Source organism: Ceratosolen solmsi, unplaced genomic scaffold (genome assembly GCF_000503995.2).
Source record: "Ceratosolen solmsi marchali unplaced genomic scaffold, CerSol_1.0 scaffold30, whole genome shotgun sequence".
Lineage (NCBI taxonomy): Eukaryota > Metazoa > Arthropoda > Insecta > Hymenoptera > Agaonidae > Ceratosolen > Ceratosolen solmsi.
In genome coordinates this window covers 6,576,126-6,597,946 of record NW_011948421.1, presented here as the reverse complement: position 1 = coordinate 6,597,946, position 21,821 = coordinate 6,576,126, and the positions used below count along the sequence as shown (strand labels likewise).

Sequence of the window (21,821 nt, the reverse complement as noted above, 5' to 3'; positions counted from 1 at the left end):
TGTTTTTCATAAATTAGCTATTTTCTGATAGTATTTAAATGTTGTTATAATTAAAATTTAATTTAAAAAATAATTTCACTTTTTTAAACATAAAATACATTAGTTAGAATTTATTTACATAAAAAGTAATTTTCATATATTTGAAAAAGTAATATAATTTAAAAATTTATCAAAATTTTGGTTTTCCAGAAGTATATAAGATTTTACAAAAATATTATAAATAAATTATAAAATATATTTAAAAATATGCTACTTTCTGTTTAGATTTTTATATTGTAGAATACTTTGATCACTCGTATTGATGAATAAAAACTGAAATAAAATTGGTTTTAATTTAAATACAAAATTTGTACTTTTAAAAATTTGATATAATTTTACTAAGATTTAAATAAAATATTATATTTAATTTTAAGTAGAAAAGGTGTAGTATATTAAAATACATATTTCTTGAAATAGCTATAAATAAAATTTGTTATATGTGAAATATATCTTTGTATGGAAATAAATTGGCACTGTGCTCTCAAAATATCACTTGGCCATGATCAAAACTAGATTTTTAGCTTCGTACTTACAATACTGCGTCTATCTAAAATGACGTATTTTGTGAAAGCTTAATTACCATCAACAAATTCAGGGCCAGCCCTGATATTCGTTGAGTGGCTCAGGCTTGGGTTCGAGGCTTGGCGGCTGGTACAGTCAGTTTTGCTGTCACAAGCTAGCCTCGGGTCAATGTTGAGCAGCGAATTTCATACGCTTCTGCTTTTGACGTTGATTACAGAACCAGACCCTCACCACATTTTTCTTTAAATCAAGCTTTTCCGCGATCGCAGCAATCTTCTCTCCCGATGGTCTTGGCTGTACAGCAAAATAAGCCTCCAAAGACCTCTTTTCAGGAGCTGCAATACTGGTACGTTTGCGTTTTTTCTCTCCGGCCGGTAAAACGGAAGGCGCGTCTGGATCTCTTCTCTTATTCTTAGCTTGGGCTTCAGCTTCTTCAAGCCATGCCTGCAATATCGGTTTTAAAGCTATCATGTTATTGTGGGATAATGTCAACGATTCAAAACGACATATTGTCGATTGCGACAGAGCACCAACTCCCGGTAATTTAAGATTGGCCAATGCTTTGCCGACATCGGCCTGCGTGACACCAAGTTTGATACGTCGCTGTTTAAATCGCTCGGCGAAAGCTTCAAGTTCTCGTGGATCAGTATCTGCGTCAGGATGAAGTCCAGCTGCAGCAGCTGCTGCTGCTGCAGCTGCCATTGCAGGATGATGGTGAGGATGAGGCACACTACCACCAATTTGACCGTGATGATGGTGATGGCTCATCATACCATTCATACTCCCGTACACAGAGGGCCCGTGGATGCTACCGTGGTGCCCAGGATTATTTCCACCTCCACTTCCTCCACTGCCCCCAGTAGCACCCTCAGACATAGGTGTGAGAGTTGTCATTGAATTAGCAGGGTCCATCATGTCGAGGGAGTCCATACTAGGATGGCTCATCTAAAATTAAAAATATGAGGATCACTATTAATTATATGTATCGACTTTGTTTTTATATTTATGAAAATAAAAATGAATAGAATTAATGTAAAACACATGCCTTTATTATCTTTAAGTAAATAGATCGATAATTAACTAATTATATACTACGTACAAAGAATAACTACATTAAAAATGATAATTCATAGTTTTGATGAACGGTATAACAAATTATTTATATCATATGATTACATCTGTCTATGAAAAACTATGTAACGGGTTGAATAGTTATTAATTATTTTTCAATTATAATTTAGACGGGCATTTTAAATTAATAATTAAATTATTGTGTAAAAAGTTATATATTTTCTCAATTTCTATTTCAAGCACTAAGAAAAATGTATTTTAAGAAATCATGTTTAATTTTAATTTTAATTGAATATATATATATTTTCTTCCACCATTACTTTAGTGTTTGTGTTAACTTTTGTATAATTTATATTTGTATTTTTTATAAATTATATTTACATAATAAATTAAAAATTATAAAATAAAATTTCCTTAATTTTATATGACTTGTCATTAGTTTTAAATTTTAGCGAACTAATGGATAATATATTATCAAATTGCAGTTTCCTTCAGAATATAAAAAAAATTAACTTGATTTTCAGGATATTTATGAAATGTGATTTTATTCTAATTAATTCAACAACAGCGGAATATATTTACAATCCATGAATTCATTTTAAATAAAAAATCGTAAAACTTATGTATACAAAAATCTACAGTATATTGTAAATTTTTATATTATTCAGTAAATTGTAAACCTGATATTATTGCTTATGATTGTATCATTATTATACTTTTGGGTCACATTAACTAAAAATAATTTTCTTTAGCATATAACATATATTTTGGAATTTTTATACAGAGATAAAATAAAAAAGTAAAATAAAAGAATAGCGAGAGAAATTTAAAGAGTTTCACATTCTTTTTTAATCTCAAAAAGAGCAATATATATATATATATATATATATATATATATGTATACATAATTAATTATTATTATTAGATTAGTATTAATAGAAATAGATTTTCTGCTCGCGTAAAATACAAAACTGGAAATCATCTTTACAATGGATTGAATTCAAGTCATCGTATATGAGAAGTGAATTGTACTCAATAATTCAATTATTCTGAGATCTTCATCCACTTTATAAATTTCGAACTCTCCGAGGGTTCCAGTTGTCATTCATATATTACTAGAGCTAAGAGCATGCCCTACTATTTAACTACAGAAAACTAATTACTTTCGAAACTTAGATTATTGTATTGTATTATTATATTATAATGTGTGTAAAAATTTCATTATTATCTGCTTCGTTTTTAACGATTTGAACTATTTGAATTTTTCCAGTTTAAAATAATTTTAATTCGTTTATTAGTGAAATTTTCTATTCAGTTAATCCAAAATGAAATATATATAATTATTCATTTCATGTTTTAAAAATTATTCAATAATTATTTATTAATTTTATTCATTCATTTTATTTATTAATTATAATTATTTATTTATACTTCAAAATTATGGTTATCAATTATTAGATATTTTCCGATTTGAAGTTTAAATATAAATTATTCCATTCTTATGCTTAAAGCACGTAACTGAATGTAGTTTACTTTAAAAAAATTGATTTTTTACATTTATTTTTATTTATTTTGTTTATTACACTGAATTATGAAACTTATAAATCATCGATTCTAAGAAACTTTATAAAGAAAAAAATTAAAATTATTATAGAATTTATATTTTAAATGTTCATAAAAATAAGATGTTTACATTATAATTAATAGTTAATATTTTTTTAACTGTTACACAGTATTAAACAATAATATAATTATTAATTAATGAATAGATTAAAAATAAAAATTTGAAACAATATTTTTAAAGCAAATCCTTACTTAATTTGTGATAAAGAAAAAAAGACATATTTCTAAATTTATTTTTGTACTTTCTTCTAAACATTATTTAATTTCAATAATACTAAGTACTGCTTTTATAAAATCTCAAAGTTACACTATTTGAAATTTTTTTAAATAACTCCAACATTGTTTTATGAATTAACCTTATAATTTCCTTTTGGGTATTTTAAATGTTATTCAATAATCAAAGAATAATGATGGAATATAATAGATTATTTTATGTTTATATTAAATAATTAATTATAATGACTTAACTATTATTTGAATGTAAAGAATTGGTTAACTCGTATCGCTATCATAAATTGAACAAACGCGAGATTTTATAATGTTTGAAAATCAAATATTATTATTTAACTTATAATATGTAAATAAGTATTTTAGATATAAATTTTATAAAATATAATTGCTCATTTGAAAAATAAAGATAAATTCATAGATTCATAAATTCAAAGAAATAGTTTTCATGTGAAAGTACTTATATAGGTAATAAATAGATATACTGAATAGTTGTATTTTAAAATAAATAATATAAATATATTGTCCATACACTACATTAATATCATATAACTAAGATATATAATGTCCTCGTTAATTGAAAAATCTACACTTTATCCATTATGTTATTATAATGTGTAGGGCTTCAACTCGTGTAATTTGTAGAGCTCTCAATGAAAACACGCAACCAAATTATTAGCGACAATTCAGTATTCCCTAAAAGCGACAAAAGTAGGGGCTCATTTGAACCGTCTTTACTTGTGACCGGAAGCGTGGGTTTCGCGAAACAATGAAATAAAAAAGGAAAAATAGATGTGAGACACACGCATGATGTCATTATTCAACACGTGCCTTGCATCATTTTTACATGAGACATTACTGACGGCTCTCACAACCCCTAGCAAATTATTTATGAATTCCCCTCACGTTATCTTTTTCAGACCGCCTACCCCCTGCAGCCGTAACAGCCGTGATGCACCAACAATCGACAGCTGACGCACCTGCGTTCCGCTTGGGCTGCGCACTTGATACTAGTTTTGGATTCTTACGTGTATCGTATCATGTTAATACTTGCTTTTATAAGCATGGAAGTTCATATTCAGGAAATGTACTTCTTTTTTTGATTTTACCATTCTACTTATTATGCATTTACTTGATAAAAAAAATTGAGCAAGTTTTGATAGAAAAAGCTATATTTTCTGTTAATTAATAAATAATATATATATATATTTATTTATTTATTTATTTAATTACTTATTTATTTATTTATTTATATTTAAATTTGAGCATAATACAAATAAAAAGTTAAACATAAATAAAAATATAATTGAATTATATGATGAATTATGTAATGAAAAATAAAAAAAATATTGAAATGAAATATTTTAAAAATATCTAACCCTTATAAAAGTAATAAATTTCGTATTTTTGTATTTATAATTATAGATATAAATAATTCATTTACTTCAATTTGCTTTTATATTCATAAAATATATAAATAAATATAAAATTCGTTGTTTAATAATTATTAAATAAGATTGTACAACTATCTATGTTAATATTCATATAGCATACACTATATTACACATATAATATATGAAATCATATAAAAAATTCAAATATATTTATTGTTTATTAAATAATTAATTATTAGAAAGTAAATAAATACTTGTGTCATTTTTCAAAAATAACATAATTTGTATTAGCATTTATTCCGATCGAATTAACATCGCTTTTATTTTATAATTTATTGTATTCTAATATATCATTTTCATATTTTAAAAATATATTATATGCAATAAATTGATAATAATAAATTGACTTTATTGGTTTCAGTAATTTTGAAAACTATAAAAATTATAGTTGATTAAATGACTCTGAACAAACTGACAATTGTTGAAATAGGCTTTAGCGATATTCTCAATAATAAAATATTATTATTGTTATTTAACTAATTTTATAGTTAAAATATAAAAATAAGTTAATCACTTAATAGTACTTGAAAATTAAAATATCTGTACTAATTAATAAAATAAAAACACAAATATATAAATAACCGAAACACTTTGTGGAAATATTTTCCTATTTCTTATCCATTACATACTTGCATTCAGATTTTCTTTACAGTATTTATTTTATAATAATAAAAATTATTAGAATTTTTTGATTTCACAAATTTTTTGGTTTAAAAAATCTTGATAGTTGTTGAAGGAAGAATAAATATCGTGAAATTATGAATGAATGAATACAATGTTTCATGAATCCGTTTTATCGAAAAATATCTAAAACTATATTTACTTAAAACTTAAAATGACGCAACTAAATTAAAACAAGAATAAAGAAGCGTCACATATCATATCATTGAAAATGAGATGCTATCATATTGAACATATGAACTTCGATGTTTCAGATAATAAGGGGATTGTGCCCTCCTCTGCAGTTTTGGGTTAGAGAATTATGCAGGGGTCGAGTTTGATTGTGTGTATATATATATATATACTCGCTATGATTCTCTAGAGAGAAAGTTAGCTTGGAGCGATGAAGAAAGATGTATGTGAAAAGTACCGTAGCGCGAGGGTGAACAAGAAATTAATGAGAAAATGAATGGAATGGAAGAAGGTGGAATAAATTTGAGTTTTATTTTATTTATGTATTTATAACAATAGTGTAACTTGTAAACATGAGAATTTTTATAATTACATTTCTTTTAATTATTCATATTTTACGCATAATATTTTTATACAAATTATATATTAACGAATAAAAATATGCTAAATTATAATATAAAATATTGAAATAGTACAAATTAAAAATTAATTTAGGTTAACAAAAAATAGATTAGATAGAAATAGAATTAATTTAACTTAAATAAGAAATAGAAGATAATTAAAACACGTAAAAAGTATTTTATTTTTTGAAAATTATAAAAATTGGCGTTCTAAGCCATAAAAAGATTCTTTTATATAATATTTATTCATGGTTAACAAACTCATAAATGTTTCTCTTACAAATATTATTTCGAATTTATATGTACACAAATGTATGGAAAATTAAATAGATAAAAATTATATATTTAATATATTTAAAAAGGTACTTTTTATTTATTTGATATAAGCGAGCTATTCAACAACCAAGCTTCATAATAATTTGGACATTAATAACGGATATAATTCGTCAGAATAGGCTTATAGTATAAATAGAAAAATTCTCGAAATAAAGGAGACTAGCAGTTACTAAATAAAAGTCGAAAATTAATGGCAATGGTGGAATGAGAGTTAGACAAAGATAGAAGGGCATAAGAATGGGACGGGCTAATAACTACAGCAATATTTTATCATTACTTCGACGGTCAAACATCGCAAAACTTGTTACGAAAGTCGTGTCGACTCGCCTTTTAGTCTCCCCACTATTTTCTTTCCTATCTTAACTCATTATTGGACACCATATTGAATTTTTGAGGTATGAAGTTAATGGAGAAGCTTTGATAATTGCTACCCAACCACCTGTGAAATCAGATGCGGAGAACTGTTAGTCCACAAAATCCTAATTTGAAGAAGTATATAGGTATTATATTTATACATTGGTGATGTTCTGTAAATCCTTAATTTGTTATTTAATTTTTAATTCTATACAAGTGTATCACAGTCACAGTTATTACTTATTTTTTGCCTTCCGAAAATTAATACTTTTTTTCATTTTGTGAAAATATTATTATTTTAATATTTTTTATATTGTCTAAATCATTTTGTTTTTAATTTTATATAAATACCTGAAAGTAATAAAAATATTTATTCATTATACAATATTCTACACACAATCATGACATTACTTTTTACGTTTAACTTCATTTACATGAAATATCATAATCTATTTTATAATCTTCAATTGAATCTATTTCATAAAAGTCAATTGAATAATTACAAAAATATATCACCATTGCTTTTCAGTCCAATTATAGAGCATTATAACGAATATACTTTTTCATACTCCAATCTTATTTTTGCATAATATTAATAATTTATATGGTTGATAAAATTAAAAAGTTTTAAATTCCTAAATAATGTAAATTGTAAAAAGTTAATAAATGTAAAAAAGATATTTGTAGTTGTTTGAGATTATTATAATAAAATATGTTAATTAAGGATATACATATTTTGATAGAAGTTGGTCTACTAACTTCATGTATGAAATCTAATTAAATTTTTTTTATAGAATTAGTTATGTATTGTATTAGATTATATGACTCACAAATTTGTACCATGAATTTTAAAATGTTATTAAATATATTGCAATTACCAAATATTTTTACCACAAAAAACATTAGATACACTTAGGATCTATATTATTTTAATAAATAATTAAAAATGTATAATTTAGATATCTTAGATATTAGAATATGTATGTAGATACTAAATATATTGGTCGAGAGTTCGATACCAATTTGATTGAATTGAAACCAATTAGTGACGTTTTAATTAGACAGTAAGAAATTGCGAAAATCTAATTTGAGATTTTTAAATCGACTAATTTGACAATAACCAAACTATAGTTAAGAATAATTTTGTTTTAAATATCAAAACGATAAATCAGTTTTATATTAATTACTAATCGTATTTTTATCATTTTACATTTCTATTAAATTAATAATACAATGACATGACGAAATTATATATTCTACAATAACAATTAAATAATAATAATTAAATGAATAATATTAACACTCATAATTTAGTTACATGACATCAAATTTTGTTACATGAAATATTTTTAATAATAAAATTTATATATAATTTATATAAAAAATATGTAGGGTTTGTTAATTTTGTAAAGAATTCTCAAATGCATATGTACATGCTAAGTAAAACCATATTTCATATATTCAAATTATATATATATATATATATATATATATATACATATATATATATATACTAATAAGTCTGTACCTGATGGTGTGGTCGATTGTTCGGATGGGGACCGGGCATGTGAGTCCCATGGTGATAGACTGAGACAGGGTCATGCTTCAAGGGCATCGACGTGCCACCGTTATGTTTGCCAAGATCAGCAGCTAACGCTTCAGCTCTCGATAATAATCCATCCTGCAAGCCACTGTTCAGTCCACCAAATATGTCCCCCTTTACATAACATACAAATGTAAAGATTTGACTTATTTTTTGTAGTAATAATTTAATTTTTTTTTTAATAATTATAAATAAATTAATTTTCTTTAATTCGTAGATCATATACCCCATCAAAAGGAATTGTATACATTTTTACGAATCATTTAATAATTTCTTTGATTTTATCCATCACATAGAATTATGATTTCTTAAATTTTAGTTAATTTTATATGTAATTAGATATAATTATTGCAATGGCAATATTTTATAGTCCAAGCAAAATTTTTTTAAATAAATTTTAAAATAACAAAATATATATAAACGAAAATTTTTAATTTATGTTATTGAATTAATAAAATAAAATAATTATACATTAAATTACGATGAAATGTTTTTAATATAATTTATATTTAACCATGCTATTAATATTATTTTATTTTTGAAATATTTTACATTTTTATCAAGAACATTATGTAATTGAAATTGAAGTGATTAATTTGCACTGACGTTATTTCTAATTATAAAGACAGTTCTTAAAGATCAATTTTGTTTCAAAATTTAATTCAAATCATCACATTATCAACTCGAGTATAACTAATTCAAAAATTCATATAAAAATATTAATTTCATTTTTTAAACAATTCCTCCAAGTATGCTTTTATTAATTTTTAATACCGCTTTATTCAATACTTAAGTGTATGTATGTATATATAAATTATTGCACAGTATTAATATTTTAATTATAAATATTTTCAAGGTTAGTAATTGTTAAATAATAATATTATAAACAATAATTTTATAATTTTTAATAACAAAATTTTACGCAACCATAATTAATTTTTATACAATACTTTAATTTTTATATATATTATATATGTTTATAAAGTTATCTAGAAATTGATTACATCTTATAAATCATTTTTTAAAGGTAAATATCTCAGATTGAAATCTTCAATTTATGTTTCAAATAATGTTAAAATAATTTAATAGATCATCTTAAAACTACTAATACTATAAAAGAGCATTGGAATACGTGTGCTAATATTCTTTAAATCAATATCATTTAATATAATTTATATTTAATGTTATTGTAATTAAAAGTAAGCAATTCTAATAATATTTCATTTCATAATTATATAAATTATTATAATGAATTTTAAAATAAGAAACATTCAAAGATTTTTATTATTTAAATTATTATGTATAATCAAATTTAATATATTTAAATTAAAATTAATTTAATTAAAATGTTAATATTAATTCATGGTATTTACATAAATTAAAGATTAATTAATTAACTCATTTTTATTTTATAATTTAATGCAACAATTTTATTAGTAATATGTTGATAGTAATATTCATTAAAATCCGGAAAAATCTTTAGTATTCAAATTAATTTCAAAGATTGATTTAAATATCGCAAAGGAAAGTTTAATTTATTTGGGCTTAATATCGTAGTACAAATTAAGTCTACCTACTTGGAAAGGGTTCAAGGAATGAAAAGTATAATTAATAAGAGACTGGTTATTGCATTTTCCTTGTTTTATTTTATTGTAATTTTGTATAAAGTTAAATAATTTCTAGAGATTAAAAAAAAGAATTAACTTTTTTATTAAATGCTATTAATAATTACAAATTAATAAAAGGAATAATGTCTAGTACTTTTTAAAAAATATTTCATTGAAAACTGTAGGATACAATTATAAATCTTAAAATATATCTATATTTAACGTTTTTTTTAAAGTATTTTTCCATAAATACAATAAAAGCGTGGCATCTATAATTTTAACATTTTCATACCAACATATATATGTAAAAATGAAAAAATTTGGCTTATTCGCACTTGTGCAATAGTCAGTTTCTCAAACTGAGGTTTTGTTAAGGTTGTTAACAGACCAATAAATCCCTACGCCGCCTCAGCAAGCTTGAACAAATAGGGAGATATTTCAAATTGGGGGTCGGTTCTGAAAGGACCGGAAATAGATGCGGAAGCGAGATACAGATCGCCCTATTACATGTGCACTTGTTGCTGGCCTCCTGCTGGTAATGGAGTCATTTTTCTGAGCCACTGGCTTAAATACGTCCTCTCCAGCAAATGGGGGAACAGTACATTAAGGATTAGCCAATTACGATTGAATTACCGCGATCCCGACTATATCCAAAGATTTATAGCCTCATTCCTGTACTTAAGGAGACGATTCCATAAGAATTTTAAACGAGAATAATGTAAGTAGTTAGGAAATTAAAAATGCTTATTTCGTAATAACTTTACTCATGCTTTCGACATCAATTCTTTATTCCTATATATCTTCATAATCAAATAAGAGAGGAGAGTTTATAATGTTTGAAAGTTTTCGATTAAAATACAGGCTCTATTTTATTTTAAAATTTAAAATGGAACTAAATTTACTTTAATTTATAGGTATTTAATTTCATTTAATTTGAAAATATAAATGTATAAGTTTTGTGTCGTATACGTATAAATACAAATTTATTAGTTAAAGAAATTTAGTTTAACGACTTTAAAATATTTTATTAATAAAAAATTAGTTACTAATTGATATTTAATTTTTTAATAATTTATATTACTTTCTTATTATGCATTACGTAATTTTATTCTTATATTTAATAATCAAATTATTACCAAATTATACTTTAATTATTTGTATTGCAAAATTGTATTAAGTTATTAATTAAATTCTTATAAAATTATTTTGTGTTTGATAAAATATCTTTTAATGTTATTAAAAGTAATACGTATAATTGGAACGTAATTAATTTTTATAAATAAATTAAATTGTTTATCAAAAAATATATAATAATTAAAAAAAATTTAACCTAACTTTAAAACAAATACTGCTATTAAATATAACATATAGTATTTAAAAATATTAGGGATTCAGTTGACAAAATAAAGAACTTTAAATACTTAATGTAAATGTTTTTAATATTACATTTAATTTTGCATTAAAATGCGATCAAATGATCTATATGTTGAATTGAAATAATTAAAAAATTAAAACAATTCGAACTATAAAATATGTAAAAATGATACATGTAAACTGAAGAAATTATTTTTTATATGTTAGATGACGGATATATATAATTCAATAAAGGTTTTATTATTCATACTTCATTAATGATGAAGCTGTATGTGCGATTATATTATTAATACACATAATACGTTTATGAGTCATCAAAATTTGTTACGAAAATACAAACAAACGAAAAAATATAGTTGATATAATTTTGGATTTTAAAAAATGACACCATAATTTTCTTAAAAAGATCCTTCTTTTGATAAGCGTTTGTTTTTGTCACGGTTTGTTTTAATTTTTTCTGAATGATACAATATTAAAAACTGAAAGAGGGTCAACAACTTAATAGTAAATAATTCAGTGTTAGATTGTGCATTCTGTTTATTAGTTGTGATCTTTATTAAGAAAAATTCAATAACTAACATTATCTTTCGTTTAATTGTATAGAATAATTATCTTTCAGATAATTGACGTACTTTTAAACATAAAAAATTCGATCCGAAAAAATATGAAATTTCGGTAAATAATAGTTAATAAAATTTGTACAAAATTAAATATTTTTAAAAATAATCATATAATTGCATCCTAGATGTAAATATTTGTAACTGCAAAGATTTGTATATATTTCGTAAAATTGAAAAATACCAAAATATAATTTTACTTTTTTGAATAAATATTTTATATATTTTACAAAATTAATTGAGAAATAAAATTTAAAATATAATATTGCACATAAAATATTTATATTAAAAAGTTTCTAAAGTAATATTTATAAATTTACTATCATATAATTGTTTTATATTTTATGTAAATTAAAATAACAGTGGTTTTTGTTATCATATTTAGAATGAAAAATTATATTTGTACTGTAAATATAAGAATTATTCAGATATTGTATTGATTATTTTTTAATGCAATAAATAAAAATAATGACAAGTCGTTAACACTTTTGATTTGTACAATTGTTGGATGACTTTATAATGTAAAACTGTATTGAGTACTAATTTTATCATGTCACAAAATATGAATGAATTATTTCATTATTTAAAATGATAGTGTATTCATTTTTGTTAGATATATTTACATAGATGTATAAATTTTATTGATTGCAAACATCTAAAATCGGTATTTATTTACTATACTATTTGACCTATATTAGCTGGATGGAAATATATTTAAAAGCAAAGAAATTATCAACTCTTTTGAAATAGGAATTTTCATAAATATAGTAATTATTATTTAATATATATTTTAATGAAAAGATTTGAATAATTTTAACAATATACAAGAATATTTAGATTTATTTATGAAGCTTTATACAAATCGTGTTATATGTAAAAAATATTTACTATATTTTACAGATATTATTTCTACTAATTATCCTTTTTTTAAATTCATAAATATTATATGTAGAATATACACACATATTTACAAGTATATTAAGTATGTCACATAACACATAAACAAACAAACAAACACACGCACACACACACGCGCGCGCGCGCACGCATACGTATATTCATGTAGTAATAAACATAATATTATTTTTATTAAATTATTTATTATATTATGCAATAAAATTTCTGTAAAAACGTAAATTTTAATAAAATCGTTTTTGAATAATAAAATAAGCAATATGTAATATTTAATAGTTTTTAAATACATAAATTATTTTGGTAAATAAAATCATTTCTAATGTTTGTTTTTCTTATATAAAAAATATATCTAATTTTTTATTATATTTTACTCAATTAAATAAATAATAATTAATAATAAGATAATGGTTGATAATAAAATTTATGAATTATTGTATAATAAATAAAAATTGATACTCTACATTGATTATAATTTCCAATATAATAAATATCTTGCAGATAACATATCCAACATATTGAACCTGTTTTTCAGATACAATTGTCAAAGCATTTTTTTTATTAAAATAATTTTTTAAACATTTTTTTAAAAGTAACTTTTCTTTATTATACTTACGGAATTTAAACTCAAATATTTTAGCATAACATCGATAAAAATCATAATAGATAATGCGGCCATACACTCGATTATATGATTTATTAAATTTTTAATTTATCAAATTCGGCAGACACATTAAAACCTGTAGTGATAGTTCAAACTCGAAAGAAATGTAAGTGCCACTTTCTTATTTTATTGAAAAGAAATATAAGACATGATTCTAAATAAGTACTTTCTCGTATACTGAAATAATCAATTTCCTCTCCTATCATAACAGTAACCGCAAGTTAGAAGTTCTTGCTTCGACAAAACATAAATATTACAAGACTGTTCAGTTGTATTTCTGTTAGTAACATATATGTGTAGTTTTTTCTCATATTGGAAACCATGTGAAGTTCATTTTATTTTTATTTAAATCATTAAAATAATATGTTTAAACATATGTTGCTCAGAATAAATTAGAAAATAAGAAAAAATGAAAAGTAATATTATTTGAGCTAAATGTATCTCATTCCTTGTAAATTGAAAAACAGAAGGAATCTATTAATATTTTAAATTTTATTTTAAATATCGAAAAAGTCATTTAATATTGAATTAAAATTTTGAATAAATAGAATAGAATAAATAGAATTAAATAAATAGAAATATTTTAACTTACATTATGCCTCGGTGACCAAGAATTACACATGATTGATGCATCTTCCAGTATTCGACTCTAAAACAAATTATTACGTGAATATTTATAGTAGATTAATATTGAACCATATAAATTATTTATGAGATTTGTAAATATGTCATATATAACAACTGTTTCTTTTTACATAATTAATATAAAACTTTATTAACTAACGTTGATATAAAATTTAACTTCAAGGGCTTCATTCGTTCTAATATTATATATTACATTTGTTATGTACTAATAGTTTTATCACATAGTATATCGAAATTGTAATAAATCGTGGAGAAATTTAATTATTTGAATTTAATAATCATTCCAAAAAAATTTTATTCCTATAAAAATAAAATTTTAGAAAATAAAAAAAAATCAGTTATATAATATAATTAAAATCAATGATAAAAATAAAACTTTAAAAAATCAATAAAAATAAAATAAATATATTATTAGATTTCGTAAAAAAAATTATAGTGATGCGTTCATAAGAATCTTCAATGTGAATAATATTTATATAATGATTACCAATCGATTGAATTACACATATTTATATTTAAAGCTTACAATGAGATTTGACGGAATCAGAACAGCAGATCATCGGTGACGCAGTTGCAACACGACAGGATAACGCAAATTAAAAAAGTCACTTTTTAATCTCTCGACGCGAAATGTCCTGAAAACTGGATAATTCGATTAAAATGTCAGCATTAACGACAAATAATCTCTGATGTGTGATAAAATAAGAAGAAAAAATATTACAAATATAGTTGTTAAGGTTTTGCTCATTTTACTATATAATATAAGTTATTTGTATTAAAAGTAAGATTTTATATTTTAAATTTCTAAATTATTATTCACGTCTTTTATGTATGATTATACCACAGAATAAGTCAATTAAAACATTATGAAGTATATTTAAAATATATTAACTGAAACAATAGTTTTTAGTTTTTTATATATAATATATATTAAAATTTTTTAAAGTTTGCTGACGAAAATTTTTTATATTCACAATAATTCGTAATATTAATTATAAAATTTTGAACAAATAATTTTAATTTGTTAATATTTATCCTAATAAGGGATGTAGAAGAAAAATCAAAATTATAATTTATTTTTATAAAATTCTTATATCATATATAATAATTATAGACATTTTCACGAAAATATTTATTAATAGATATTTCAACATATACATTAATTTCATATACAATAAAATAAATATTTATAATCAAATATAATTATGTTTATTTAGTTATTTTAATAATCTTAGTAAATTCAATTATTTAGTTAAATTCTTTTCTTTTTGCATTCTTTTTAAAAATAAATATTATTATAAATTGAAAAAGAATTGAATAATGAATAATCTTGTGAAAAAATTATATAGAAATTGAAGAGAAGGTCAAAGGAGAATAGTATGATCTTCATATTTAGTCGAATAAAACGTTAATAGGTAATGAAATTAATTAAGCACGGTTTGTAAAGAGTACAAAACAAAGATTGAAGAGCGACTGGCGGAAAAGAAAAATGAAGAAGTTGACAAACAAAACTAATGAAATTAAGAAGTGCAGAATCTTAGTGAAATAAAAATGTACTAAGTCAAAAAAGAAAACGAAAGGAACAGACAACTAGAAAAAACTAAATAAATAAATAAAATTGATAATAAAGAAGAAGCACCAGCGAAAAATAAAATTAAAGAAAAGAAGCAAAAGAAGAAACTGGTGCAAATGAAACCTGTATATTCTTAGATAAGTAAAAGAAAGCTGTATTTTGAGTATAATCCTTGTAATGTAATTAAATGCAAATGATTTATCTTTCATCTCGAGAATGGTTTAATTCGATGAATGTAAGCGTTATAAGCTTGTTCTGAAGTAGTTACCCATTTTTATCATTTATATTAATTATTTTTTCATAAAATCGTATTAGACATATACTTACTTTTTGTTTCACTTAACCAATTAACTTGCATACTTAGTTTAACATAAGAAAATACGTGAAGGATTATGTATATATAAATTCATGTATTGTATAAATATATATATTTATATTTTGGTTATACATAAAATCAATTTAAATTATAAACTAATAGTTAAAATCTTTATATTTTGAAACATAATCTAATAAAAATTCTTCAATCCTTCATTGGTTTCCAAAATTTCAATTTTCAGTTAACCTTTATATACAATTTGAATAATTTGAAAGAATGAGAGCTTTTTATAAAATAAAACCATTTGTGTGTAAATTTAATTACTGATGAATAATTCGCGTGGTCGATGAGTGACAATATCAAAGTACAATTCAGCCATTTATTATTCCTCACGGTAAGAAATTAATTAAAAGTCCCTTAAATCTTTAATTATTTAATTGTGTTTCTTTGTATATAATGGTGTTGTATATATTTTCAAATGGGAATCATACGAGGATTATGAAGGACGAATGAATACTTATTCGTTCATTTAATAAAATCAGTATATCTTTGGATTTGTTCTTGAAAAACAGAATCATGTAAAATTTAAGTTTATTTATTTTCAAATTTTCATTGTACTTAATGAAGAATAATATTAATTTAATGTTAATATTATTTAAAAATACTGAACATAGTAATGCACAATATGATAACGTAAATTATTAAAAATATCGAAGCATTTGTTAAACATAAAAACTTTTCATTAAGTATTAATACTTATACAAACAAGTAATTTTATATAACAAAATTAATGAAAAATAGATAATATAATATATATTCAAAATACACATTGCTTAAGTTAGTTTATAATTTAATCTAATGTAAAACTTATAATGAAATTTATGTTTTGTTTTCTTTTTTTTCCTATTTTCAATATTACATGATTGAAAAATTTAAATAAAGATTTTTATACTCTTAAAAAATAATGATGAATATGAATGAAATATGTTTTTTTAATTGGTTAAAAATAAGTATAAATTTTGTCATGAAATAGCTATTAGATTATTAAATTTAAGATGTTAGGCTTGGAGAAAATTATTTTTAAACACTAATTGATATTAACTATAATATCTTTGTATTGCTAATTGTAATAATCTAAATATTAAAAAGTTATCATACAATCTTTTTTTTTAATTTTTTTCAAAAATTACTATGTAATTTAAACTAGGTTTTATAAAATATAATTATTGAAATATATCTAAATATGATAAAATGTTATATGGAAATTCTCATAAAGATTACAGATTTGTAATATAGATAATAATAGATTTAAAATATAATATCTGTATATGAGAAATATTTTATTATTTTTTTAAAAACATCTCAATATGTAATTAGTCATTTATTTATAGAACTGAAATATTTAAAAATATCGAGAAAGTCCTTAACTGAAATCCCATGAGAGAACATTATAATACTTCAGTGAACTTAGTAAAATAGAGAATTCTGAGATAAATTGTTACAAGACTCGCGAATTCTCTACTATTTCTTTGGAATTGACCTACTTGCTTTTTGAGTGACTACTTGTATATGATTCTTAATCGACCGCCTCTGAAAGAAAATGTTAATAAATATAGAACAATTGCTACAATTTGTTGTTATTTTTTCTAGTTCTTCGCATAATTACAACTTATTCCTACGAACCATTTTTATGTTATTGATTTCTATAAAGCCATAAATCTATCATATTCTAAACATACATTCAGATAGTAAGTATATATATGTATATATTCTTATACGGAACCACTTAACATTCATTAGCATGTATTGTTAACGTTTATTGCAATTTTTTATATTCTTATTATTATACATTTAACTATTACAATATATTATCAAAATTTTCTTCTATGACAATATTTTTTTTTCTTTCTTTGAATTTTTTAAAATAATATTTATATGCTCATAGGAAGTGTCCATAGTTCTTTAGTTTTTTTGCGAGTTAGATTTTTTATATTTCCGATTTAATTAATTTTCAATTCAATTAAATTAACTATCAGCCAATTATACTTCATACCTATAAATTTAATTAATATGCCAATTTAACAACGTTTTAATCTTATACGAAGCATGTACATATCTGTATCGAATTATTCCTTACATAAAAAGTATTTACCTTCTTATCTCTCGCTTTTTATCAATCTCGCTTACCTCTGTACTGGATTTACCATCAAACCTGTGAATGAAGTATCCTTAATTCACACTTAAATAATGCAATTGGCATGCTTAATTTTCTGTTCAGTGACTCAATGTCCTAAATTTTTATTTAAAAAAAATTTTATAATACACAGTTCTTAATTTAAGAAGAGAAAATTATATTTATAAATAAGTTCAATTTATTTTAGAAACAAATTCGGGAAATAAAAGTTTTCATATCAAGATAAATGTTTTTATTTATTAAATTTTTATTTTTAAATTACTCATTAATTATATACGACATTAAATACTATAAGTAAAAAATTCAATTTTCTGACTATATACTATAGAAGATATATTTAAATTATATAGAAAATAATAAAAATATTACTGTTTATCACCTACATTTTGATACTTATACTAAGTACACAGCAGAAAAAGATATGCATTTAAGCAATTCTACTAACGTAAAGTCAAAAAATGTAATGTTAAGTTATTTTAAACTATTATATACGATCCATTTTATATGTTGAAAATCGTAGAGTGCATAAATACTCGTATCTTAAAATATTATTTATTTATATGGGTAATTTTCTAATACAATTTATTCAGGATTAAACAATTTTAATAAACATTTCGTGTATATAAATTTGTATACACAGGTATATACTATAAATATTGAACATAAATTAATTTATGAAAAAATGCGCAGAATTTAATTATCATGTAGTCATAATATTCCTTATGCTAAAATTAAGCTTAGAGTAGCTAAGCATGCATCACTATATTCATAATTTGATGATTATTTACCAAATAAATTTACTTTTCCTGTTACAGAGAAATACTGACTGAATTTATCACATTATTTAGATAAACAAGATAAGAGAAATGAAACGTCAAACGAGAATTTCATGAACATTCCCTGATTATTTACTTCCATTTGTATGCACTTACAAATGATATAATATAATGGAATTTGTATTTGTTACTACCTATTGCAGCAGGAAATTTACTTATTGCATTCCATATTAACGCTTTGCTAAGTATTTAGTCCTGATATTTTACTAGAAAATGTTCGTATCTGTATAATAAATAATACAAATAATAGTTATCGAACTATTTTTATTTATTTTAGTATGAAAAAGCCAGTTTTCTTAGGAAATGGTAAAACAAAACCTCTACATACAAATACAAATTTATCTGAGATGTAATTTCATATCAATTATAATTATACAACTATATAATGATTATTTATAGTGATCAAATATTAAATTATCATGCATTCAGTAATAAACTATAAGAGCACCGTTACCTATAATTTAGTTCACTAACAAGGAGCAAAACTTGCATAATGACAGTTCCACGACTCCGATGACTCAGGAAGCCTTACGTAATGGTCTCAGAGTAATTACATTACTCTCTGAACGTATCTGAGAGACGATGTACATTTCGTTTCTATGAGCAGTACTATCCACGAAATTTAATGTTGATCAAAGTGGCATCAATTGTCTCGTTACATTATAATAAGGCTAATTACATTATAATCTTCGCTAGTAAAAGCTAGTATACTGAGTACGACGGAAATACGATACCATTTGCATATGTTTCTTCTATTATATCAGTAATATCCAGATGAATACGAATATTAAATTAATAATACATGCCAACAATCTTTTACTTCTCTTCCACTTCTGTCATATTCTATTTTCGGACGAAACAGTTGAAGAAGTGTCAGGCCAATACAAATAATAAGTAATATTTTATTAATTGCTTTAAATGAATAAAATTTTTTACGAAAAAATAAAATTTATTTTAAAAATCAGCTTAAGCTCAATTTAAATTTGGTAAGAGCTCTTCTAAAGAAAATTTATGAAATGCGTAAATTAATATTCGTGTTTACATGTCACGTCTCGTACTTTTTTGTTGCTCCTTCTGTCTTTTCAAACATATCTTGATATGCTCATTTTTACAAATATCCTTTTCGTAAATTATGAATTTCTTGATTATTTTGGTCTTATTAGTGTTTGAAACTAAATCAATTTTCTATGAATTCATATAATATGGCATTCTAAATTATACATATTATTATTTTAATCGTTCCGATTTTCATTGATTCTATTTTTGACAAATCAAAAGCTATTAATTTTTTTTAGAATGCAAAATTTTTTTTGTAATCACCAATTTTTTGCTGCAGAAAATAGTCATAAAAATAAAAATATAATAAAATAAATATTATTGTATCGATGTAATGATTCTGATTGATTATAATAATTATAAATTTCTATATAATAGAAAGTTTACTAGAATCTATTACGTTTAAAATAAGAAACATATTAATTGGTAAAATAAAAAATTGTATACATTATTCTAATTCTTTTATCTAATAAAATATATGACAATTACATTAAATTTGTAGACAAGAATAAATATCCACATATTTATGTAGTATTGAATAAAAAATGTTTGTTTTAAACATATATTATAAATATAGTAACGGATTATAAAGTTCTATTTTTCAATTGCATTTTCAAAATCCGAAAAACTTGGAATATCTGTGAAAAATGTAATGAAATAAATTAAAAATGTTAATTTATAATTTGTTAATATATGTTTGTTTAAATGTTATATGATTTTTCTTTATTTATATGTAAGTATTGTAATTTTATAGTGGAAATACTATATATATATATACTAAAATATTATTTTTATTATGCTACAATATCAATTATTCAACGCATGTATATACTAATATATACTGTGCACAGGTGCATTAGTTAAAAAAAAATAATCTGAATGTAAAATTTACATATGGAAATCTACAAATATTTCAAATGAATTGTAGTTTCTCATTTTATTTTCTTCTTTTATTTTATTGTAAAAGAATAAAATGAAAAAAAAATGTAGCCAACGATGACAATGATGCTCTTCATCGATAAATCACTATTCCACAAATGCATACATACATTTATCGAAATACGGGAAGTCGTGAAACCAAGAGTGAGTGAGTGAAAAATGCAACGGGTGGCGGAAGAGAAATGGAGAACAAGACAGAGAGAGAGAGAGAGAGAGAGAGAGACAGACAGACAGAGCGCCCGACAAAAATCAGTGATTTCGTAGGCTCAACATCGAGGCCAGCTTCGCTCATTGGCTACATACTGTGGCCGCCCCCGCAAACCCCGCCAATCAGACCATTGACTCACGCTGTCTCTTTTTTATTAGTGCTGCTCTCTACTTCTATGTTGAGTCAACTGCTTCTCTCTCTCAGCATACGTTCTGTATCTATCTATATATGCTTCTTTCTCCCCCTTCCCCTTTTATTGATCCGCACTATTCTACCATTACTGAAGCATACTACATCCGCCATTCTTGTGTGCTTGATGTTTGCCTCCGCCGTAGCCAAACTCGTCAAGGTATAAAAGTGTGTAGAGCTAGAGCGAATCCGAGCTATCCTATACTTG

The 21,821-nt window shown here is 23.1% G+C and overlaps 1 protein-coding gene across 1 annotated transcript in view; it reads right to left on the bottom strand.

The window, feature by feature from the left end:
- Positions 1–588: 588 nt before the first annotated feature.
- The window catches only part of acj6 (abnormal chemosensory protein 6), a 40,255-nt gene continuing 19,022 nt past the window's right edge, over positions 589–21,821 (bottom strand). The window contains 3 exon segments of the mRNA XM_011498639.1: positions 589–1,506; positions 8,379–8,597; positions 14,250–14,306. Of these exon segments, the coding sequence (XP_011496941.1) occupies positions 727–1,506; positions 8,379–8,597; positions 14,250–14,306 (1,056 nt within the window). The 3' untranslated portion in view covers positions 589–726.